The sequence below is a fragment of the Sarcophilus harrisii genome, chromosome 2, assembly GCF_902635505.1.
Source record: "Sarcophilus harrisii chromosome 2, mSarHar1.11, whole genome shotgun sequence".
Lineage (NCBI taxonomy): Eukaryota > Metazoa > Chordata > Mammalia > Dasyuromorphia > Dasyuridae > Sarcophilus > Sarcophilus harrisii.
In genome coordinates, this window is record NC_045427.1 from 405,200,321 (window position 1) to 405,226,834 (window position 26,514).

The window sequence follows — 26,514 nt, forward strand, 5'->3', positions numbered from 1 at the left end:
TGGTCTGAAGGGGACAGCTACAAATGAAAATCTGATATTTCTAATGTAATCCAAAGTAAGACCCTTACATTTGGAGAGGCCAGAATGCTGTACTGACCAGCCATTTAACCTTTTAACGATTGTGTTTTCTAATGAGAAGATTTTAAAACAGCTTGTCCAAATGTCGGTTTTTTCTTATCTTCTTCCTTTAAAAAGAAGGGCCAAGAGGTAAGGGGTGGGAGTGAATTGAGTACTTAAAAGGAAGAGATCTTTTTTGTTGCTAATTCATCTTTCCCCAGCCCTTCTAGTTCCAGCCTCCAGAGCTATATTTCTTTGCATAGACGCATCAGCTGTTCTGAAATTACAGCCACTCATTCATTCCTAAGGAGCTGTCTATGGAAGAAGTTATGCTAATTGCCCCTGGTGGAGAGAGAGAAAGGAACAATCCTGCTAAGAACAAAAACCATGATTTTTAACCCCAAAACATTGGTTAAAACTTCTAATATTTAAAATTGCTTCTGTTCTGATCAGAAATAATCCAATGCATAGAGTCCTGGATTGTTAGAGCCAGAAGGGAGGTTAGGAGTCAATTTAGGCTAACCCTCTCATTTTTATACATTATTTGTGTATAAAATATATATTCTGTATTTTTTTTTTTTAATTCTAAAAGTGAGGCCTGCAGCTCTGAATTCTAATAGCTCTGTTTCCTGCAGGATCAAATGCACAATCTTTTGCTTGATGTTTAAAGCCTTTTGTCACCTAGTTCCTACCCACCTTTCTATGTTTATTATACATAACTCTCTATGATCCAGGCAGCTTGCCTTCCTATCAATTTTTACCTGTACCACTCTTTCTCCCGGCCTTAATACAGGCCAAAAACCTTATTACTGGAATTACTTCACCTGTACCTCTTGGGAATCTGAAATTCCCTCCCAAGTCAGCTCAGTTGGTACTTTCTACACCTTCCCCATTACTTCCAGCTGGTAGCGTTTTCCCTTCCCCACACTCTGTTATTTAGATAAAGGATTCTGAGGAAGAAGGTCAGGGGCTAAACAAGGAAAGAAGGAGGATGGACACAGGAAAGAAGCAAGCAAGAGGCTCTGACTACTACTGGTGTCCCCTATTCTCTTGCTTGGCATGTCTTGTGCTTAAATAATTAAGTATTTTTTGCTAAAAAATATTAAATCAATTAAATTATAACTGATGATAATTAGTTAATTGATTAAATCTCCCTCTGGCCAACTCGGGGCTAGGAAGAAGCTCCTTCTTGGTAGCGGACAGAGCTGAGTCCTTTGGTGTTTTGCCTGCTGATACCTGACAGAAAACTTTAATGGGGGTCTGAGTCGCTGCTGTTGGGCTTTCAGATCCCGGTTGACAGGCACTGGCCTGTCCAGTGCTCAGCCAGTGAGGAGGTGGAAGTGGGTTGGATTTGGTTGCTTCAGAACCACTTTGTGAGGATGGTTGTGAGGAAAGAACCTCGCTGCTCCACCTGGTTAAGTGTGGGTCTCAGCAGTGGCTGCTGAGGTTATAAGCCCTTAACTCAGCATCATTCAGATATTCAGTGCTTCACAGTTCAGCCTGTTCTGGATGAACATCCTAGATTCAAGAACAAGCCTGTTCCTGACCAGATTATAAAGTAAGCCTCTCTTTCTATGCTCTGTACAGGGAAGCAGGAGATTACTTTCCTGTTCTCTGGGCTAGTGATCAAGGAAGCATCAGCTTGTGCCTCCAGTCTCTCCACCCTGATCCCCAACACCCTCAGAAACAGCTCTCCCTGAAGAGATCCTACTCTTCTTTCCCCCTTCATAGGGGAGTTTTCCAGAGTAGCCTCAGCTGCTCTCCCTGAAATGGGCCAATGCTGCGACCAAGGGAGAACAGCATTCTGGCACCCAGTGCAGTATAGACATCCTCAATAAACAAAGATTGAATTAATAGGTTGGAACTCAGAGATGTGTCAGGCTGAACTGAAAAGGATGCCAGATGCCCCACTGCAGTGCCATTCTGACCAGGTACTCCACGTGGAGGAGGGAGGAAAAGGTAGCTGCTGCTGTTGTGACCTCAGTATGGGATTTTGCTGGCATAAAGAGAATGGAAATATAGACAGACATTGGCTAACAGAATTCTTTGGATGTCGATGTGAAATTCAGATCAGCTTCCCTGGCTTCTGATTGCTGCCCAACCTGTGTCCCTGATACAAGTTCCATTCGGCAAAGCAGTCACTGCAGTGTGCTCTGGACTGTTCTTCTGGGGGTCTTTCTAATAGAGTGCAGCAGTTGTTGACTATGAAAAAGGACTGTTTTCATTGGGAGCTCCTGGGGCAGGGAGAAGGGGAGGAGAAATGGCCATCAATTCTCTTCAGGAGAGTAGGCTGCCCCATTTCAGCATCGTAGCTGCAACATCAGATGATCAGATGTCAGTGTGGACTGCAGGGAAGTTGTAGGACAAGGTGAGCTTGACCCAGCTCATTAATGAGTCTGGAGAGTTCAGCCAACACGTGGTCATGCTGTTGGCTCCAAAGGAGGTGATACAATCATTTGGCCCACAGGAGGGGTGAGGGATTGGAGGAAAGAGGGATTTAACAAAAACACACATGTACTTGAGACTGCTGAATTATATTTCAAGACCACAGAAAAGAAATATTGTTTGCAAAGGGGCCAGAATAGATCCTCAAGCATATATCAGTCCTAAAGTTTTCTCTGTGAAAGGGGGATTTCCCCTCAATAATCGGTTTAGGAAATTAGTTCTGTTCTTCTATTGTCCCATTCCCAGGAACTAGAGGCACTGACAACAGATGTCTTTTATTTTTCAGCTTTTATAAATCAAACTATGTGCAGCGATTCCATTACTCTAGGCCAGTGCGGAAGGGAACAGTTGACCCCGAAAATGAATTTTCTGTGAGTATCTTTCACCAGAACTCAAAATTATAACCAGTGTGGGGGGCGTTGGTGTTTTATCCCACGGCACAAAATGTAAAAGGCTCTAACAACCTTCAAACTCTTCTGCAACATAGAATCAACTGACTTTAGCACCTACTTAGCAAGAATAAATACCTAAAATAAAAGAAGTTCATTGTCTCTCCATCCTAAAGTCATGCCTGGCCCCTGCCCTGGCCCACCCCAGCTCTGTTCCCTGAATCAGCTTCCTTGTCTTCTAGACATCTGGTTTCTTCACTGGTGTGGATCTTTTCTCACAATCCACCTCCAAGTATCTAAAATCAACTGTTTCTGTCCTTAAAAAAAAGAAAAATTAATTGATGTTTAGCCCCAGGTACCCAAATTGCTAATCATGGTTTTATCAGAGTGGCTGTCTGAAGTTTTTTGTTTTGTTTTGTTTTTTAATTCCCTCTGACCCCTTCTGCTGTCAAAGGAGCAAATAACCACTAGCCCAGGATGGGAGTTTGTTTGATCTAAAGCTTGAGGAAACAAAAGCAAAATCAGTAAAAGCGTGATCACTCCCTTGATCTCCTCAATCAGGTTTTCCCTCATTCCTGTACAATTCCAGGTCTATTCAAAAACACTTCATTTTTTGAGGGTTACAAGAGGTCCACTATGATTGACAAACAAAACATTCAACACCTCTGTTAAACTGACAACCCTTTGGCTGGGAGAACTTTGGGGTTGTTGATTAAATCAGACCAAACAAAAAATATCAATGAAAAAGCCATAAGGATCTTGGAGCTGATACAGCTCCCCTGAACATTTTTCTATGTGTGCATTTCCTTACAGGGAATAATTATCGTCTTGTACCCAGCTTCAGGGACTGAAAACGTGATTCTAAAATCCTCACCAGCTATTTCCCCAAACACCTGGGAGAGTTTAGGCTTACTGTTGGCAAAATACCTTTGGGGAGAAGTTAGTATTTCCATGACCTGCAAAGCTTCTTTTAATCTCAGAAGGAAAAGTTAGCTTTGTGTCTGTTGAACTATTCATAGCCCTGTGGGTATTACATGATTTAATCCCATGTTCCTTTTCTGCCCTTATTTGCTCACTGCTGATTAGTCAATGTGGATTGAGAGAACATCCTTTGTGACAGCATACAAGCTCCCAGGGATCCTTCGATGGTTTGAGGTGATTGCCATGTCCCAAGTAAGTACATGAGCAAAGAATGGAGTTTGTAAAAACCACGTACAACAACCAGCTTTTGGAAATTGTTCTGGCTTTAAAAGCATAGCTGACTAGTTGGCTTGGGGCCATTGTCAGAATCAGGGGATGTTGGTCAATCTGTTAACAAAGATATCTTAAGTACTTACAGTCTAGGGAGAACAGTTGTTTCTGGTCTGAGGGTCTTCCCCTTCCTGATTTCTTTTGTGAAAGCGCAGTACACCATCTTTACTTCAGTTTTTACTTAGCTTTTAACTGCTGAATGGGGGTTGCCTTAGACAAACTGAGATTTGGTTAAGACTTTATCTTAAAAAAGCTAGGGTCTCCCACTGTATCTGAGGCCATTGCCAGTTGTCTTGACCTACACCTTGCCATTGGACTCCAAAGATTCTGGAGGAAAGAATGAGGCTGATGACTTTGCATAGCTTTGCCTCATATAAATCAGATTCATTGACATTATTGGTCCTCTTCAAGAACAAAGGATGAACAAACAGGAATGGAGTATCTAGATGGCATGGTGGATAGAGCCATGGGCTTGAAATTAGGAAGTCTCATCTTACTGAATTCAAATTTAGTCTTAGACACTTAATCTGTGACCCCAGATAAATTATTTAACTCTGTCTGCCTCAGTTTCCTCATCTGCAAAATGAGCTGGAGAAGGAAATGGAAAACCATTCCAGTGTCTTTGCCCAGAAAACCTTAGAAGAATCCATATAACCAAACAACAATAGCAACAACATATGCTAAATGCTGAGAATTCAAGCAGAAGTAAAAACATACTCCTTGTCTTTAAGTGGCACACTTTTCCCCCCCGGGGCAATTGGGGTTAAGTGACTTGCCCAGGGTCACACAGCTAGGAAGTATTAAGTGTCTGAGGCCAGATTTGAACTCAGATCCTCCTGACTTCAGGACTGGTGCATTATTTACTGTACTACCTAGCTGTCTCAGCAGCATACTTTTTAATGAAGGAAACGTAAATAATAAAGTATATAAAAGATATATAAAATATCATTGAAAGTTAACTCATTTTGGCAATTGTTGACATGAGAAACAAATTGATGATAGGGCAACCAAAATTAAAAGGAAGGCAGAAAGCTGATAAACAATTTTGCAGCCAGTGTTTCTGATAAAGGTCTCATTTCTTTTCTTTTCTTTTTTTTTAAATAATACTTTATTTTTCCTAATTCATGCAAAAATAGTTTCCAAAATTCACTTTTGCAAAACTTTGTGTTTTAAATTTCTCCTCTTCCCACTCCCCCAGACAGCAAGCAAACTGATATAGGTTAAACATGTACAATTCTTTTAAACATATTTCCATATTCCTCATGCCATCAGATAAAAAGGGGAAAAGTGAGAAAAACAACAACAGTGAACAACAAACTGAAGTGAAAATATTATGTTTTGATTCACATTCAATCTCCATAGTTCGTTATGTGGATATTGATAACACTTTCCATCACAAGTCTACTAGAATTCAAAGGTCTCACTATAAAATATATGGAACCAACTCATTTTTAAGAATACAAGTCATTCCCCAATTGATAAATGATTAAAGGATATGAATAGGAAGTTTTTAGATGAAGAAATTAAACTCATCTATAGTCATATAAAATGCTTTAAATTACTATTGATTAGAGAAATGCAAATTAAAACAACTCTGAATAACTACTTCATATGTATCAGATTGATTATAATGACAGAATAGGAAAATAATAAATGTTGAAAATGATGTGACAAAATTGGGACACAGATGGATTGCTGGTGAAGTTGTGAATTGATGTAACCATTCTGGAGAACAATTTAAAACTTTGCCTAAAGAGCTATAAAACTGTGTGATCTAGGAATATCATTTCTGGGTCTGTATCCCAAAGAGGTCATAAAGAAGGAAAAGGACCCACATGTACAAATCATTACTAGTAGTTTGTGTGTGTGTGTGTGTGTGTGTGTGTGTGTGTGTGTGTGATAGCAAAGAAATGGAAACTGAGTGGGTGTCCATCAATTGAGGAATGGTTAAACAGGTTGTGGTATATAAATGTAATGGAATAGTATTATGCTATAAGAAATTATGAGCCAGCAGACTTCAGAAAAACCTTGAAAGTCTTGCATAAACTGATGCTGAATGAAGTGAGCAGAACTAAGAAAACATTGCACACAATAATTGTGCAATATTGTGCAACTATCAACTATGAGAGACTGAGCAAAACAAGACAATATCAAAAGACTAATGATAAAAATTGCTATCAACATCCAAAGAAAGAACTATGGAGTCTAAATGCAGTTGAAAGCATACTATTTTCACTTCCTTTGTTTTTTTTTTTGTTGTTGTTGTTTTTCTCTTTTGTTCTGCTTCTTTCATAACATGTCTAATATGGAAATATGTTTAACATGGTTGTAAGGGCAGGAATGCAAGATTAAAGATTAGGAAATTTTAAATCATTGGATAGATCTGAGAATCATTTGCATAAAAATGATCCCTGGGATGTTGGTGTTGGAAAGAACCTTGGAGATGATCTAGCCCAACTTCCACAGTTTTACAGGCAAGAAAATTGAGGCACAAAAAAGAAGAAAAGAGTTCTCAAACATCACATAGCTCATTAGTTCAGATCTGGAATTGTATCTCATGTTTCATGATATAGAGAATGATTCCTAGGTTGTCTGATATCCCTCAGGAGACGCTTATCTCTGCTTGGTCATTGGTTCCCTTATGATTTTGCTTTCTAAGAAGTTTATCACATAACCAACAAGAATAGTCATGAAGAATTCTGGGCAATTGGGTTATATCCCAGAATTATCTGTACTTAGAACTCAATGTGGCAGGAACCACCATTTCTCTTAAATACAGCAACCAAGTTTATGCCTTTTGTGAACAATCTCCCTAAAAGAAAGATATTATGTAAAATACCCAAAATGGCTTCAGGAAGAAAGGGTAGACTGGTCATCTTCCTTTCTGGGTTAAAGGATGTGTATATGAGAGGGGGAAGGGGGCAGGGAGAGAGAGGGAGAGGAAGAGGCAGAAGTAGAGGAAAAAGGGGAGACAGACAGAGAGGAGGGGAGAGAGGGAGAGGGAGAGAGACAGAGGGGAAAGAGGGAAAGGGAGTTAAGGAGGGAGGGAGAGGAGGGGAGGAGAGAGAGAGAGAGAGAGAGAGAGAGAGAGAGAGAGAGAGAGAGAGAGAAGGGAAGAGGAAGAGGAAGAGAGAGAGGGACAGAAAACTAGGACACATAAAGATATAGATTGCATCTGGAAAGAAATAGAAATCAAGACATCTGGGTTCTAGACTAAATTATGCCTCTAACAGCTTATGCAACTTAGAAAAGTAATTCTCCCTTCCCTAGGCATCAGTTTCTCCATCTGTCAGATGATGAGGCTGAACTAAGTGGTCTCTAAAGTCCCTTCCTATTCTAACAACCTGTGTTCCTTTTTGCCACTCTGCATGTGGTCGGGAGCACTGGGTCTCTCCTTCCTTGAAACTTCCTAGATTTCACAGTTGAAGAAACCATTCTCCTTCTCTCAAGCTTCAATCTCTAACTTTAGAGATAGCAGCTTTCGACTAGGATTGAAGAAGAAAAAACAACATAACTTGGTCTCTATGGAGAATTCCTATCAAGATAAATATTGGCTTATGCATATCCTCTGAGTCTTTTAATGAACATTCAAGAGACTCTAGCTAAACTGTGGAATTGGCATCCTGCATGATCGATCACAATCCATGCTTCAGCATGGATATCATTATCTAATAATTTGCCAAATATCTCCCCAACACCTGCATCCTAGTTCCTCTAAGCAGCCTTTATCATCCATGTAGAGAAGGACATAGGTCAGAGATATCACTTTTATGAACTCAGGCACACATATTTGCACATTTTTTGTTCCTCTTTTCTTTATTATATCACACATATCATGAAAATAATGTCCTGATTTCCCAGCTATCTCTTGATCTATCTTACCACTATCTTTCTCCTGAAATCTTGCTCATACTCTTCATATGTTGTTGTTTATTCTTTGTTCTCAAAAAGGACCATGGCATCAGGAAGGTTATAACATGACATGCAGGTAAATTACCTTTAAGTGAGGAAAGACTGCAAAGTCACCAGCTTCACTTTCTCCTCCAGAGCAATCTGGGTCAAGTGGCAAGTTAAAAATCAGAATGACTGGAGATGGCCCCTGGATTTCGTGGGAGACCTTGGCCTTTTTAAGCTAGTCCTTTCCAGGTCTCAGGTTGACTTAGGCAATACCTATTCAGTGATTAAGGTTAGGTAAGAAATGAGACAGGTATATAAATATGATGGCTGGTTAATGAATCATATGAAATAAGAAGAAGGGAAGAAGGAAGAGAAAAAAGCATTTATATAACATCAATAGGTGTTATGTGCCGGGCACTGGGCTTAGTGCTTTACAAATATCGTCTCATTTGATCTTCACAACAACCCTGAGAGATAGGTGCTATTATTATCATGTTATTATCTGCTTGGTGAAGAAAGGATTATTTGAGAAGAATGGACAGGGGGATTATGAACTCAAGAAAGCCAAAGGTATTAATCTTGGTCGGATGTCTTTGAGGTCTCAGATTCCCTTCCATCTAGATATCCTTTACAAAAAGGCCAGGAAATCCTCAGGAAGGGTCATCAGAAAAATTGCCTCCAAAAGATTGATTCTCTTGAGGAGAATTTCCAGATGTATTCCTGGTCCAGATTAAATGCTATGCTAAAGCCTTTCATTACTAAATAGTTGCTTTTCTGTTCTCTGTGTTAACATTTATTTTATCTGATGCTTATCCCAGGTATAGTTTCTGATAGGGCAGCAGTTTTTGCAAAAAAAAAAAAAAAAAAAATGCTCTGTTAGCGCTGAATTGCAGATTCTCTCCCTGTGTGATTTCTAACTATATCAAGGAGTTTTGTAGAATAGAAAAAAACTTGGCCTGGGATTCAGGAAACCTGAGCTCTCTTGTTCTAGCCATGAGATATTCATTCATTCATTCACTCAACAAGCCTCCACTATGTACCAAGCACTGAACTTTGAATAATAATATTCAGAATAATATTATCTGCCCTAATTATTATGACTTTGAGGAAGACTAACCAGATAATGTGTGGGGAAGTATTTGCTTTGAAAATGTGAGACAGGATTTTAGGTGTAGAATTGGAAGGTTCTCCTTACCTCCTCAATTGATGGATGAGGAAATCAAGTCCCAGAGAAGAGAAGTCACTTGTCCAATGTCATATAGGTTATACACATCAGGGTAGAATCTGAAAACTCATCATCTGGTTTGTTTGTAGAGATGGTGTTCTTCCCACTGGACCAGCCAGCCTCCTTTTATCATGCAAATATAAAGGATTATTATCATCTTATCTTTTGTATATTATGCCTTGGGGCATTCCCTAAGACCTTTCATATATTAAGGAATTGATCCTCAAATTTTTGAAAGGGGAATTTGTTGTCCCAACTGTACAGTTGAGGTAACTGAAGCACAGATTTCAATCTGGTGACTTACCTAAAGTCATACCACAAATTAATGATAGAATCAGGACCAGAATCAAGGTCTCTGAACTCCCCAGGCTCCTTTCATCAAATCCTCCTGTAACAGGAGTTTTATATTTCATCTTTATTAATGTCTTAGATAAGAAGATAAAGATATTTTTATTCTCACTCTCTGACTTTGATGACGACAGAGATGATAAAGATTTGAGGAATAATAAAAAAAAGCTTTCAAAAATGAGGAAAATCAAATCTATAGGTATTTCTGTTTTTACCAATTCATTTAAAAATCTGATTCATTCTCTGCCACACCAGGGTCCTGCTGAAATTCATGGTACTTTACAGGGTTCAATCTAAGCGGTCATGATAAATTTCCTTTAGAACGCAGCATAGGCTTGTGGCTCATAAAACACCCGCTGAGCTGGTCTGTGAATTTGATGTGAAACCAGATGGCAGACCTCAGCTTATGCAAACAGAGCTTGTGTGTGAGGGCAGGGAGCTTGGCCCCAGCATAATGGGTTCAGATTCATTTCTGTCCCTTATTTTGTATAGGCTTGGGTCCTTATATGCAAAAAGAACCCCAGGCTCTCAATTTCTATTCATGATGCAAAAGAAATGCTCTTCTCAGAGCTCTCCAGGTGAAAAAGAACCTTATAGGGACACGCAGAGAAAGTTGGAACCTGACGAATGGAATGATACTCCATGAATCTTGCTCCAGATAATGTCCAGACTGAAGCAGTGGTGGGTGCTCTTAGCTCAAGAAGTTTAAACAGATCTGGGTTAGCATGATGGCCACCATTATATTCATTATGAAATAAATAGTATCTCCTTTCTCTGTGACTGATGGGGGTTTCTCTTCTGTACTTACCTGCTCAAGATTCTTTGGATTTTTATGAGAGGTTTAACATCGGATGATGTCTCATTACTGACTGATGTCCAGAGATCTCTTAATTCTTTGAACTCTAGATATCCTTAGAGTTTCTTGTCCCTTGCTAAGCTTTAACTCCTATGTTATCTTCAGAGAAGAAGAATTAAAAAAATTTTCCCTTTATTAGGGGAAAATGGAATTTAACAGCCAGAAAAAAAAAATACAAACAAACCAAGTCCCATTTGTGTGTATTCAGAGCTTTAGGGAAGGCTATGAGGTGAATTCATTATGTTTGAAATTTTCTTCTCTTAATACATGTTTCCTTATATTCCTCAATAAAATGTAAGCTTTTTGAGAGCAGGGTTCTTTTGTTTTTGCCTATGTATCTCTAATGCCAAGCATAACATCTGGCAGCTAATCAGCCAATCAATCAATAAGCATGTATTAAGTACCTACTACATGCCTGCCTCAATGTTTAAGGGTATAAAATAAAAAGTGAATAATACTTTCTTTCACAATGCTTGCTTTCTGTCCAGGAAGACAATGTGTACATGCACAACTATTTACAAAATAAATACAAATTGCTACTTAATAAATGCTTGTCTTAAACAATTGAATTGAAGCATGATGTAGCTTTCTTGCCAACTCAGCTCAATTCAATTCAGTTAAATGAACATTTATCAGAGTCTACGGTGCTAGATTTTTGGTATATCAAGATGCAAAAGTGTGTAGTCCCTAGCAGTTTGCTAATTAGTAGCTGAGGCTAGATTTGAATTCAGATATTCTTGACTCCAGGTCCAGAGCTCTATCACCATTATTACCATAGCAAGTTTTTATATAGTACTCTTAGGTTTGCAATGACTTTACAAATGTGATCTCATTTATCCTTACAACAACCCTGGGATATAAATACTAGTCTTTTAAAAAAAAATTTTAATAGCTTTTTATTTACAAGTTATATGCATGGGTAATTGTACAGCATTGACAATTACCAATCCTTTTGTTCCAATTTTTCCCCTCCTTCCCCCCACCCCCTCCCCTAAGATGGCAGGATGACCAATACATGTTAAATATATTAGAGTATAAATTAAATACAAAATAAGTATACATGTCCAAACCGTTATTTTGCTGTACAAAAAGAATCAGACTCTGAAATATTGTACAATTAGCCTGTGAAGGAAATCAAAAATGCAGGCAGGCAAAAATATAGGGATTGGGAATTCAATGTAATGGTTCTTAGTCATCTCCCAGAGTTCTTTCGGTGGGTGTAGCTGGTTCAGCTCATTACTGCTCCATTGGAACTGATTTGGTTCATCTCATTGCTAAAGATGACCACGTCCATCAGAATTGTATATAATGAGCTCCTGGTCCTGCTCATTTCACTCGGCATCAGTTCGTGTCAGTCTCTCCAGGCCTTTCTGAAATCATCTTCCTGATCATTTCTTACCAAACAATAATATTCCATAATATTCATATACCACAATTTATTCAGCCATTCTCCAATTGATGGGTATCTATTCAGTTTCCAGTTTCTGGTCATTTAGATACTAGTCTTACCTTCAATTTACAGTTAAAGAAGAAATGGTTGAGTGACTTGCCTAGTATTAACTGTCTCAGGGTAGATTTGGACACAGATCTGTCTTTCTCACTCCAGATCAGCTATGTTACCTAGCTGCCTGTAACAAGATCCTTCCATTATGCCTCTGAAAGTTTTTCTGCATTACTATCAAAAATAAAGTTAATGCTAATGACTTTAAAATAAAATGTACTAAAGCTTATTTCTTCTTTGTGATTTGATTTCCATAGACCACAATTAGTCCTCTGGAGAATGCCATTGAAACCATGTCCACAGCCAACGAGAAGATCCTGATGATGATTAATCAGTACCAGAGTGATGAGAATCTCCCCATAAACCCCCTCTCCATGCTTCTGAATGGGATTGTGGACCCTGCTGTCATGGGAGGATTTGCAAAATATGAAAAGGTGAGGTCCTTGGAAGCAAGAGGATATCCCAAAGGCCCCTTCCTAGTTGGGGGAGAACATGGAAGAAGCCTTTATTTCCTTGTGTTTTTCCTCACCTGCCAGATGTTTCCTGATGAGGTTATAGTGACAGGGAGCAGCTAGGATGGACCTTCTGCCACATCTGCCCTCTACAAACCTCTCAGACTGCTCACCAGTTGATTACAGAGGGTCATAGATTTTGAGAGGCAGCATCTTATAGTGTCTACAGACCCAGCCTAGAAATCAGAATGAGCCAGATTCAAATCCCACCACTGACACTACTGGGCACTTAATTCCTCACTGCTCTAGACAACTTTCTGCGTGCCATCACCAGCTTGCATTGATAGAGCTGACCAATGAAATCACAGGTCCATAGCCCTTTCCATAGATTTAGAGCTGGAAGGTGTTAGACACTTAGTAGTCTCACCTTCTCTTCTTAGATGAGAAGATCAAGACCAGGCCAAAAGGCTGGGCTTCCCTATCAGCTCTCACTCCCAAACCATTGCCCTCCCACTGTCCCCAGTTGCCTCTTTCAATGCCGTGACCCAGTGAAACAGATTGATTTGGGGGTCCCATCCCTATCTGACAGACTTAGCTGTCTCTACTTGATCCAAGGCCTTACAGGCTGACAGAGAGTCTTAGACAAACTGTCCTAGTGCAAACTCTGCCCACAGCAGCTGTGAATCCAAGAACATTCCCCAGGAGCACCTTCAGCTTCCTCTTGGTCTCTTCATCCAGCACTGTGGACACAGAATCACCACACCACCAACTGCGGCAGCTTCTACTAGGAAGGATGCTATAAGATTTTATGTATATGTGTGTGTGCATGTATATACACCGATATACACATGTACCCAGAGGTATACACACATGGCTATAGACACATGACCGTTGTTGCTTAGTTTTGCATTCATGTCCAACACTTCATGACCCAGTTTAGGATTTTCTTGGTAAAAATACTGGAGTGACTTGCTATTTCCTTCTTCAACTCATTTTATAGATGAGGAGAACAGGGTTAAGTGACTTGGCCAGGGTCACATAGCTAGGATGTGTCTGAGGCCAGAGTTAAAATCAGGAAAATAAGTCTTCCTGACCTGTACTATCTACTGACAGGGTACTATCTACTGTGGCATCCAGCTGCCTAAATATACACACATATATGTATGTATGTATGTGTGTGTGTGTGTGTGTGTGTGTGTGTGAGAGAGAGAGAGAGAGAGAGACAGACAGACAGACAGAGAGAGAGAGTTATTGCCTTACAGTTCAGGTGAAATTAAAAGCCTGGGTTTGGGACTTCTAGAAAAATGGTACTCAGGAAATAATACATCATGAGCTTTATTGTTATATGATGTAGCAAGCAGGCAAACAAAGGATATATACATTGACTATGGCAATATAAGCAAATAGGAACTTGACTCTCCATGGAAGAAACTAATGCAGCAGAGAATAAGAGAATCATGTTGGGGGGAACCTCTTCAAAGCTGAAGTTCAGGTGATAAGGTTATATACCCTAAAAAGGCTGTGTTTAAGGACAGGTAATTTGGTGTGTGTGTGTGTATGTGTATGTGAACTTTTCCACCTATATGTAGTAGAAAAATTCCCAGAGTCCCTTATCCATACCAAGCTTGGGTGAAGTTTTTGTAAGGGAAGTTTCATTATTAGGACCATGGATTGGTGGGAGAGTCTAACATTAACACAGTAGGAGAATGATTCAAAGCCCTGAAGTGGTCAGGAGTTCATCTCATGAAGAACTACAAGCCTTATCCACCTGACCCAAAGTTAATAATAGAAAAGTATGGATATTAGGTTACTTCATATTAGAGTTCTATTACTATAATATGTTATTAAGCTATATATGTTATAATATATAACTATAATATGTTATCACACTATATAATCAGTTATCTATCTGTATCTTCATATAAAGTTATATCTCATCATTCTTCATGGTCAAAACAGCTGCAACTCAAGGCCCTGGCTGTGGCAATAGTAGTAGATAAAAAAACCAATATAAAAGCTATAGCTTTGTCAAAATTGTCTCACTAGAGAACATTCCTTGATTTGTTGCAGCTATTCATAGCCTTTCATAAGAGTCTGTCCCTTAAACTCTTCAAATACATGCATCTGCACACAGATATTGTTGTGTTTGGGTGTTGTGTGTTTAGATATATACATATTTACATGAATGTGTGTGGACAGTTATAGGAGCTTCCAGTAGGGGAACTCTCTTTACGAGGCAAATTATCAACTCATCTGTAACATATGTAAATTAGGAAGTGGTTGATGTTGTTATTTGTCTTTCATTTTCAAGGATGATTAATGAGGTTAAGCTGTTTTCATTTAGGGAAGCAAAGAAAATGTATCAAAGGCAGAAATTGTACCCAGGTTTTCTTAACTTCAAGATCATCCTATTAGTCACTTTCTCATTGCTGTATCTTGCAGGTTTAGAGTAATGATATAGGTATATTTAAAAACAGACACATAAACACACACATTCATCCTTTGATTTAATTAGCTATCTATCCATCCATTTTTCCCAATAAAGAACCAATGATCTAAATAGATGACTTTCTGAAGGTCATAGTGAGCAAAATAAGAAGCTAAGAAACAAATCCTCAAGTTCCTGACACCTCACCTTTAAACTGTAATTCTCATTCTGAGCCAGACTTAGTTTCAACCTCTTAGCCGATGGGGACTTTGCAGCATAGACCTCCACAGGTAACTTTATTCTGAAGCAGATAAATCTATTTGCCTTCTCTTTCAAATCAAATTCTTTGCCAAACACTAGAGAGCTTGGGGCTGGCAAGTCTCATTTTGTGTGTGTGTGTGTGTGTGTGTGTGTGTGTGTGTGTATTTTGGGAGGAAAAAAAAACCCTCATTCTCATCTATGTGATCCAGGCTTTCTTCACAGAAGAATATACTAGAGATCACCCTGAAGACCAAGACAAACTTCTCCGGCTCAAGGACTTGATCGCATGGCAGGTACTGTAGGATGACAGGGAATTTCTGACTTATTTAGTATTTATATTCCTCTCTGTCCTTCCTTTTGATTGCTTCTGAATGACAGAACATGATTTAAAATGATTTTCTATCACTTCCACGGATGACATCTTCATTATATGAAACAATAATAAAAATTAAATCTGACATTTACATAATGATTTGAAGTTCCATTATCTCAATTGATTGAACTCCGAGAACAACTCTGTAAGGTGAGTGTTGCAAGCACTATTAGTACCTTTTACACATAAGGTAAACAAAATCCAGAAAGCATGAGTAATTTGGTCATGTTTGCACACCTAGAACATGTCAGAATTTAATGCCATATCCTCCCAAGTGTCTAATGCATTATCCATTATGAAGTGCTATTTTCCTAAACAATATCAGGAGAAGAAAATCTTGAGACAATTTATATCTGTATCAACAGTGTGATAATTGCTTTGGGAGCAGACTAAAATAGAAGATAATCCAAAGATCAATTTTTTACACATTGAAATAATTAATATGATTGTCTTTTGCCTCTTGCCCCAACCTCTACCACCACCATAAATTCCTTGTATTAATTGTATTTGACTGAGATTAAATTAAAACCCAATTTTTGTTCCCTGAGCTCATGTTGCCTGAGTAACAGGAGGCATAGGGCAAGAGGGCACAAGGGCAGAAATCCAGGCCCAAAGTAAAAGTTGGTGGCAGATAATCACACATTTATAAGCAGTTGTTTGTTTTCAAATGTTTTCAAAAACAAAATAAAACACAAAAGCTCTTCAAATGTCTTAGGGCTTTTGTGTTTTGTTTTGTTTTTATTGGTAGTGGTTTTTAAAAAAATTTTTTTTCTGGTCAAATGCTCTGAACACTACCAGAGCCTGGTTATACTTTTTGGGACAAGAATAGAAGAGAGGCCCTTGTAGTTCTGTTCTTTCTTTCAGAAAAACACTGTCTTCCTTACTTGTCCCCATCTTCTTTCTTTTCCCCTTCTTTTCCTTTTGCCCCTCCCACTCTATTTTGTTCTCTTTCCCTTCTGTCTTTCTTCTCTTTTCAACCTCTTTTTCTTTCTTGTTTTGTCAGTTTCCATTTCTCTTTTTCTGTCTCTCTCAGCCTGTTTCTCTGAGTCTCTCTGTTTTCTCCTCCTCCCTCTGCCCTTCCCTTCTTTCCTTCCTCTTTCCCCTTTCTCTTTTAGGAAAAAGATATTTAGGAGGCAACTTCTCAGGTTGCTGCTGCCAAGTTCCTGATAGTCTGTGCTTTCCTCCCAGTCCTCTCACCACCATCTCCCAAGACAATGACATGCTGTCTGTAAACCTCTCCTTATGGAAAAGATACATTTACCTCCAAAAGTCAGAGACTCTGAGAACTAGGAAAGATCAGCCCTAAAGGAGGCAGATGTTTGAGTGACATCCAGTGAGAGGCTGATGAATTATTGCTGTCACTGCTTACTTCATTCATTGAATGAAGAAAGGTAGCTTTTGCTCCAGGGAATACATATATACTACTCTGGACAGATCTAAATTGTAGAAACATTGGATCTAGGTTCTGTTGTATTTATTTTCTTTCTTTTTGAAATAAGAATTCCTAAGGACTTCTTGTGTCTTCTACTCTTTATACAAAGGGCTTCTTTAAAAAACAAAATCCAAAAAACCCTCCAAATGGGTTTTAATCCTGAATATATTCCATGATATCTAGCCTCTTCTTGCTTTTTTTCCCCTTTTTTATTTACTTTGTTGAGTCAACAAACATATAAGGGTCACCCAGATCTTGATGGATGGAACTCCGATGAATTTTTTAAAGGCAAATTAGATATGATCCTTAGGGAGCTGACTGGGGTTAGGGGTATGAAATGAAAGAACAGACATTCCAAAGAAGAGGTCATTGATGGTTATCTGGCAGTTTATGATATGAACCCAGTTCACCATTTCCTCTCTATCCTTTCCAGATCCCCTTCCTAGGAGCTGGGATTAAGATCCATGAAAAAAGAGTATCTGATAACCTCCGCCCTTTCCATGACCGGATGGAAGAGTGTTTTAAGAACTTGAAAGTGAAGGTTGAAAAGGAATATGGAGTCCGAGAACTGGTATGGCCCTATGTTGAAGAAGAGTGTGTGTGTGTGTGTGTGTGTGTGTGTGTGTGTGTGTGTGTGTGATTATGTATGTGGGTAGAGAATGGAAAGATGGATAGGTGGGAAGAGGTGGTTGAGAGGAATGAGGACTAGAAACATAATTAATAATTAATTGGCTCAAAGTAGAGTAAAATCAGTATCCTGACTATAGGATGGAAAGAATTCTAAAAGACAGTCATACCATTAAAAAACTATAGTGGATATCAAATAACAGGATTCTGATTCTTTGATAAAATTGTTAATGCATTCAATATTGTTCAACAAGTGCTTTGAGCAGCAAAGATACATGGTAGAAATGGGACTCCATCCAGACTGTTGGGTTTTCTAGCACAAATCTGAGTCTCCTAATTGCCTTCTGTAGCAACTCTCTGTCTTCCTACAGACCACTATAGGTATCCATGATTTATGGTTGAAAGACAACTACATCTATGCCTGATTCCCATCTGCTCCTTGAAGAGGTGTCTATCTGAATCATGCAGTTTTCATTTGTCTTGTGTTTTTTGTCCCATAGCCTGATTTTGATGACAGAAGACTAGGCCGTCCTCGGTCCATGCTTCGATCCTATCGGCAGATGTCCATCATCTCCCTAGCATCCATGGGCTCGGATTGCAGTACCCCTAACAAGGCTGCATCAGAAAGGTTGGCTGTGGCTATACACTTGACTCTCTGCTCTTTCCTGGAAACCCTTACAGATTTTCTTCACATAGTGGGCTTTCCCCAGTTTGGTTTGTGTCCTGCTCTCTTATCCCAACCCAGGCATCCCTCATGTTCTACTTTCCAACTCATCCCTACCTAATATCAGAATTCCTCTGTCTTTCCAATCTAAGAAATCCCCATTGCTCTTCTAACTTCATAGAACTATCTCTACCCTGTTATCATCTACTTTCCATATCATCCCCTGAAAAATGATGCCTTCATCTCATAGGACATGATGATGGTTGTGAGTGACTCTCCTTATATTCATTATAATGATACCATTTTCCTTTTCTACCCCATTTCAGTATCAGTACACTTTCTTATGTTTGGCAAACTCAGGAACTGTCTCTCCCTGTGCCTCTATATCCTTTTTTTCCCAGTGCTGTCAGGTTCTCCATAAGAATAATTGATAAGCACCTCTTCTATTCCTGTGCCCCTAACTCCTTAATTCCTATTCTAAGATATACAAATCAGAAACTCTTTTTTTCTCCACTCCCAACAAAAAAATTCTAGCATGGCAAGGAAGGTCAATGCTATTTTTACAGAAGCATCTCTTACTGCTTGCTTGCTTGTGCCTTCTAGCTTTGACCTGGATGTAGCCCCACCAGGGATCCCAAAAGCAGAGATGGAAGAGAATCTCCCTCAAGGCAACACCCTGCCTGAGGTAAAACTACGGAGGTCCAAGAAGAGAATGAAAAGAAGTAGTGTGGTATTTGCTGATGAGAAGAATGTGGCTGAGTCAGACATGAAGCGAGTGAGTGTCAGAGAAGTAAAACTTCTCATGCCTTGATAGGGTCTGAGGGGAAGGAGGAGGCTTATTGGGGTGCTAGCAGAGCCCAGCTTAGAGCAGAATGGAGCTTTCTTCTCTCTATCCCTGGGACTTAATGGATTCCTCCCTCTCCAACCACAACTCCCCAGGCCTAGGATTATTTTTAAATATGAACAATTAGTTCTATGATCCAGGGCAGTTTCAGTTCAGTTTATTTCAGATCTTGAGTGGTGACTCTCTGGTTATCTGGAAAATGAATTGGGCTACAGATGATAACTAAAGTCTAATATTTTGTGACTATATGATTTTTAAAGTACAGGCTCTTAGGTATCCAGTAAGCTTCTTCCAGAGCTGTTCTTCACCATTCATGGGGAAAAGAGAGAGACAGAGACACAAAGACACAGAGATAGAGAAACAGAAAGAAACATACAGAGAGAGACAGAGAAGAAGGAGGAAGAGGAGGAGAAGAGAAGGCAGTGGTGGCAGCAGGAAGGGAAAGAAGGAAGGAAAGAAGAAAGAAGGGAGAGAGGAAGAAGAGGGAGAAAGAAAGAAATTGAGAGACTGATTCTTACTTACCTGTACGGAGTACAGAATAATACACTGTAGGGAAGTGACTATGTGCAAATATATTTAATATTGCAGTTTTACTATGATGACCAAGACCAACTCCCTTCCCTTCCCAAACTGACTTAGCTGCTTTCAGTCACAAATTTTACCTACTCTGTATATTTTTGTGTCTGTATTATCATCTAGCTCTCAAGGAAGCATGAATTCATGAGTGATACCAACCTCTCTGAACATCTGACTCTCCCACCAAAAACATCTGTCCTCAAGCAGATGAGCTTTGCCAGTCAATCTATGCCAACAATTCCAGGTATAAATCCTTCTGCAAGAATTCAAAGGGAACTTTAAGTATTGAACCAGATAGATGAAAGATGGATACAAATTATAGTCATGTTTTAGGCTAAAGAATTTTAAGTAAAGCTTTTAGATGACCTGTTAAATCTCAAAGAGAGTAAATAATCCCATCTTTCAGTTATTCAGGACATCCTTCCCCTACAACTTGATGTTAATGCACCCCCCTCCCTTTTTTCTCCTCCCTCATTTCCCACCTCTAGCCATGAACCTGGGTCCCACATTCAGTATTATCCTCATCCTCATTCTCTCATCATAAAGCAATCCTTTTCGTAGCCAGGATCAAACTTGCCCTTGCCACATTGAGTTCTCAGTCTTTCTAAGTTTGAAGTTTCCCCTAATCCAGAGAGTTGCTTCTATGGGTTCAAGCCACTTTCTAGTTTAAAAAAAAATTAGAACAATCATTTCTTAGGTTTATATTGCACATAATTCTTTACAAAGCACGTTCATAATCATTATTGTACTGAATCATCCCAACAGCTTTGCAGTAGGCAAGGAAAAGATTAATACTATTAGAGAAGCAGCATGAAGTAGAGTATAGAGAGTTGTACTTCAAATACACCCTCAGGCTCTCAGTAAACTGTAGACAGTTGCATAATATGTAATGTAATGATAATGTAAGCAGACATTAAATGCTAGCTCCTAATCACCACCACTGCCATAACTACCATCAGTACCATCACCTACTACTACTACTACTAGTATTACTACTAGTAGTACTACTATTACTCTTGCTACTACTAGCACTACCACTATTATTGCTACTAGTAGTACTAGAACTACCACTATTAATAGTACTAGTACTACCATTATTATTAGTAAATACCATTATTACTATGACTAGTACTAATACAAGTATTACTATTATTAGTACTACTAGTATTAATACTAGACTTCTACGACTACTATTATTAGTACCAGTACTACTGCTATTACCAGTATTAGTAGCATTACTACTATTACTACTACTAGTAGTACTATCACTTATAGTAGTAGCACTATTAGTACTAAAAATACTATTACTACTAGTATTACTACCACTACTAGAACTATTACTATTACTACTATCGCTACTACTATTATTACTAGTACTTTTATTACTACTATTACTATCACTACTACTACTACAATGATGACTATTACTGTTCTGTTACTACTACTATTACTAGCACTAATACTATTACTATGAGTACTAGTACTCTACTATCACTACATTTCTATTAGTACTAATACTACCACTAGTATTAGTAGTACTAGTACTACCACTATTACTAGTAAATACCATTATTACTAGTACTAGTACTAGTGTTATTATTACTACTACTAGTATCACTACTAGTACCAGTACTACTACTATTATTAGTAGTATTAGTAGTGTTACTATTACTACTACTAGTACTAAAATACTATTACTACTAGTATTACTACCACCATTAGAACTATTACTAATACTACTATCACTACTACTATATTACTAGTACTTCTATTACTACTATTACTATCACTACTACTACTACTACAATAACGATTATTACTGTTCTCTTACTATTACTAGTACTATTACTAGCACTAATACTATCACTATGAGTACTAGTCTTCTACTATTACTACTACTACTACATTTCTATTAGTACTGATACTACTATTAGTACTACTACTACTACTATGATTACTATTATTGTGTTATTATTACTAATACTATTACTAGTCCTAATATTACTACTAATATTAGTACTACTACTTGTACTATTATTACTATTAATACTAGCACTACTACTAGTACTACTGTTCGCTATTACTACTGCTATTACTATTACCAATACTATTTCTATTACTATTAGTACTACTACTATGATTACTACTACTACCGCTATTACTATTACTACTAGTAGTAGTACTAAAACTACTACTGCTACTACTACTATTACTAGCATTATTACTACCATTAGTAATAGTACTACTACTAATACTAGTATTACTACTAGTACTTATACTACTAGTACTTGTAGTACTAATAATACTACTAATACTACTTCTGCTACTACTTCTACTATGATGACTACTACTACTGTTACTATTAGTCCTACTGCTATTACTACTACTATTGGAACTACTGTTACTACTACTACCATCATTACTACTAGAATTACTACTAGTACTAGTACTACTAGTACTTGAAGTACTGCTAATACTCCTAGTACTATTATTGCTAGTAGTATTGCTACTATTACTACTAATAGTAGTACTACTATTACTACTATTGCTATTTCTAGTACTACTACTATTATTACTAGTAATACTAGTAATTAGTACTATTACTATTAGTAGCACTACTTATACTACTACTTTTACTAGTAATACTAGTACTACTATTAGTACTCATACTACTTATTCTTACTACCACTATTAGTACTAGTACCACCACTGTTATTCCTATTACTATTACCATTATTACTAGTACTAGTATTACAACTATTACTACTAGTATTATTGTTAATACTTGTACTACTACTCCTATTATTACTGGTACTACTACTACTATTACTACTAGTAGTAGTACTATTACTACTACTTCTACTACTACTACTTGTACTAGTACCACTACTACTACTATTACTAGTAAGTACTACTACTACTGTTACTAGTACTACTAGTAGTACTGCTACTATTACTCTTACTACTCTGTTACTACTACTACTATTGCTATTATTACTACTATTAGTACTACTAATACTATTACTAATAGTATTACTATTATTACTACTAGTGGTACTACTACTATTACTAGTACTACTTTTAGTACTGCTACTATTACTATTATTACTCTTGTTACTACTACTGTTCCTACTAGTATTAGTATTACTACTAATACTATTACTAATAGTATTACTCTTACTATGAGTACTAGTACTACTACTATTCTACTACTAGTATTACTATTACTACTATGATAACAATGAATATTACTACTACTACTAGTACTACTATTACTCTACTGCTACAATTGCTGCTGTTCCTACTATTACCACTACCACCATCACCATCATTACTATTAATACTACTACTAGTACCATACTACCATTACTATCACTATTTCCAACTGCCTCTACCACCATTACTACTACCACCACCACCATCACCACCATTACTGCTAGTATCAAACATTTATTGATAATAAATCAAAACTTTGTGGTCCCTATATTTACTTATGAGTCACCATATGAAGTGGTAAATAAACACAGTTTTAACAAAGGGTCCTTTGATATCAAAACCGGTACTCTTCCATGCTATCTCACTCTAGGAACAAAAAAAGCTAGAGAAAATACTTACTCCTCTCTGACAATTAAGAGCTGTCCCTAAGCAGGACTTGCCTCCCTTCATATTTCTTTCATGACCTCTTCTTACCCCCTTCACTGTCTGGGTTATTTCTAGCACTAACATTGTCAGTAGCCCCCATGCCTGGGATGGACGAGGCTTGTGCATCCCCCCGCCTCAGCCAGAACTTCTTTATTCCTGATGGGGACAAGAAGACTCTAACAAGAAAAAAAGTGAACCAATTCTTCAAAACAATGGTATGTACAGGGCTGGTTGGTTGCCATATGGCAAATTCCCAAGAGAGCTGAGAAGGAAGCATGAGAAAAGCAGTAGCAGAGAGGAAGAGATAGATGCTTAGGGCAGTATCTCGGGTGACAATTTTGGAGCCCAGGTGATGTCTGCCCCTTCCTCTCGACTCCTGACTTGCCAAACTCTGGCTAGAAGCGCAGTTCTCCACCAGGACCACATGAGGTCTCCTCTCACTCATGGTTTCAAAGGAGCAGGTTTACCTGGGCTCACATCACTACCCCCCTTGCCCTTTGTGAGTGATATAAAGGGACGATGAACTTGGGTCTGAATAAAAAAAAAAATAAAGATAGGCACATATTCCTAACCTTTTGAGGGTGACATAAAAAACTTTCTCTCCCAGGACATAATTGTTAGTGTTATTGTCAAAGGGAAGGCACTAAAGATTGCCTAAGATTAGAATATTAGTTATGTATTCCAATACCTTCATTTTTCCTGAAGAGGTAATGGAGACCCAGAAAAGGTAATTTGGCTTATATCTTTTCTAGGGTATTGTCACCAGGACACTGACATTTACACGACATTGGGGATATTTGCAGTATTTCCTTCAAACAGCATAAGAACAAGTTAGCTTAGCATTGTTACCAAGATCTAACTAATTAATATAAAATAGGAAATGATCAGACAGAATACAGTTATCCCTTCTACATCACAACTTTCCCCATTGTGGTTTCAATAAACCAAGGATCATCATAAGAAATTAAATAGAACTTGTGAGGGGCCTGTGGAAGCCACAGACAATGCATAAAGACCAGTAGGCAACACAGGAAAATTTTGGAAACTCAGAAATGCATAAAATATATGTATAATACTATATAATATCAATAAATTTTATCTTTCAGTACCATAATAATTCAAACTTCCTTGGTGGTATGAAGCAAGGGCCAAAAATTTTTATACAAATTTTCTACATCATGGGATGCTATGCCCCTAACCCCTTTGATGTGGAAGGGATCACTGCACTTCCTTTTCCTTAGGGAGAGGTGGTGATTAAGAAGAAGTAAGCTTCCTCTGGGTTGCTCCTCTCCTGTCCACTAACAGTGATGCCCTTGTGATCACCTTCTGGTATCCTGGACCCTCTAGTACCCCTTTCCCAAAAAAAAGTTATTTGGGGAACTTTTAAGATCATTTCTCCCAGTGATAAAATTGATAGCTGATCATTTAGTTAGTGAGAAATCTGAGATTTGAATGCAAATCTTCTAATCCCTCCCTCTGTGCTTTAAATCACAAAAGTTTATGCCAAGTATATTGGGTCCTAGGTTCTCAGAACAGGCTTGCTCCACTAAACTAGGCTTGGTTTGGCCTGGGTAATTGGAGAAAAATTACGGAGAGGTAGAGGTGGGGATATTGGATCTGACTACTAAAGCAATCCATACTATCATTATTTTGTGTTATGTCTTCCTTTCTCCAAAGTTGGCATCCAAATCTTCTGAAGAAGGAAAACAATCTGGAGATACCTTGTCTACTGAACTCTGAGGCAGCTCCAATTTAGTGACAGTCTGGTCCCTTCTGACATAGAGGGAAGGGGCTGCCCTGGGAAGGAGAAGGAAAAACGGAATTCTGGTCATGATCTCTGAAGGAGATTGGGAGGCTCATTAACACTGGAGAGATTGTGGACTAAGATCCTCATCACTTGGCTTATTATCTTGTGGGAGCAGAGAAGAAGTTCTACCCCCTATTCATGGAAGCACTCTTGGGACACAGATAGACATTATTCCTTCTTCTGAAATCCAGCACGATTATAGCAGCCTTCAAGATATCCTGGATAAGTATTTCTATTCCACATTTTTTAAAACAGATTTTTTTTTTTTTGCAGGGAGGGAATTATACTGTTGGTATTTTTTTAATTCATGATGACTAATAGGAAAAACCTTTTAAAATTGTGTTGGTTAAAAAAAAAAAAAGAAAAAGTCCTTTGCATTCTAAAACCTAGCAACCAACCTCTTTTATTTGCCCCTTTCTTCCATGTCATGTTTCTTTTTCTTACTGACAATAAAAGTGACTCAGTGACTTGTGGTGAGGAATCACTTGATTCTTGTTACTAACTTCCTGTCCCTCTCCTCTCCAAACTGGGACTTGGCAACATTTCATATTTCCCAACTGAAGTCCAGGAGTGAAGAAGACCAGAGTAAGCATTCTACTAGGCTTAAAAAGGGGGAACAGAATCCAGATGGGTCATGCCTAAATCAGAGCCAGATGGAATCACAGCAAAGGAAGCCAGCCTCTGCTTGGAGGACACAAGCAGAGATTTTTTTATTATGTTATGTCTCTGTCACCCCCAAAGGTCTTCTCCCTAAAACCCATTGGGAGCCAACTTCTGGGATAAATAAGTTTACTCAAATGTCTGTAGCCAGTTAGCATTCTAAGAAGAGCAAAAATTAGTATTGTAATTGGAGCCACAAGGCCTGTATTAAGATCCCACTTCTGCTTATTGTTTTATTTCTCAGGGCCTTATTTTCCCCATTTATGAAATGACTGACTGACTAGATGACCTCAAAGGTCCCTTCAGGCTCAAAATCTGATCCCATGGAGGGAGGAGCTTTCACCATTGTAGATACATGCAGAAATCAACCCCTCTCTGCCTAGTAAACAGTCTTCATGAGTTTCTATGCCAAAATATTCATAAGAGATGGAACTTTTGAGGCCATAGGTTCTAGCCCTTTCATTTTGCTGATGAGGTAGCGGAGGACCCAAGAGTTCATGATTCACCCAAGACCATACAAGTAATGACAAAAGCAGGATTTGAACCCTGGTCCTTTGCCTCCAAAATCACTGGTCTTTTCAGTGTATTACGCCGCCTTTCCTACATGGCAGTTTTGTGATGTTGGGGCCCTTAGCTAAAATATTCAACTACTGAATAAACAGAATCCAACCCCATGGTTTCCTTTGGAGATTTTCCAGCTTCATGAGAACCCACCATAGGTTGTGTTTATTAGATTAGTCTTAAAGAACCCAGGGCTACTTTCACTCATTTACAAGAGG

The 26,514-nt window shown here is 38.4% G+C and overlaps 1 protein-coding gene across 1 annotated transcript in view; it reads left to right on the plus strand.

Moving 5' to 3' along the window:
- Window positions 1-25,547, plus strand: part of DOCK2 (dedicator of cytokinesis 2) — a 486,757-nt gene extending 461,210 nt beyond the window's left edge. The window contains exons 42-52 of the mRNA XM_012552398.3: window positions 1,534-1,615; window positions 2,789-2,873; window positions 3,978-4,064; window positions 12,227-12,403; window positions 15,320-15,403; window positions 17,349-17,486; window positions 18,043-18,170; window positions 18,810-18,981; window positions 19,750-19,870; window positions 23,344-23,483; window positions 24,946-25,547. Of these exons, the coding sequence (XP_012407852.1) occupies window positions 1,534-1,615; window positions 2,789-2,873; window positions 3,978-4,064; window positions 12,227-12,403; window positions 15,320-15,403; window positions 17,349-17,486; window positions 18,043-18,170; window positions 18,810-18,981; window positions 19,750-19,870; window positions 23,344-23,483; window positions 24,946-25,008 (1,277 nt within the window). The 3' untranslated portion in view covers window positions 25,009-25,547. The remainder of the gene's footprint in view (window positions 1-1,533; window positions 1,616-2,788; window positions 2,874-3,977; window positions 4,065-12,226; window positions 12,404-15,319; window positions 15,404-17,348; window positions 17,487-18,042; window positions 18,171-18,809; window positions 18,982-19,749; window positions 19,871-23,343; window positions 23,484-24,945) is intronic.
- Window positions 25,548-26,514: the final 967 nt, after the last annotated feature.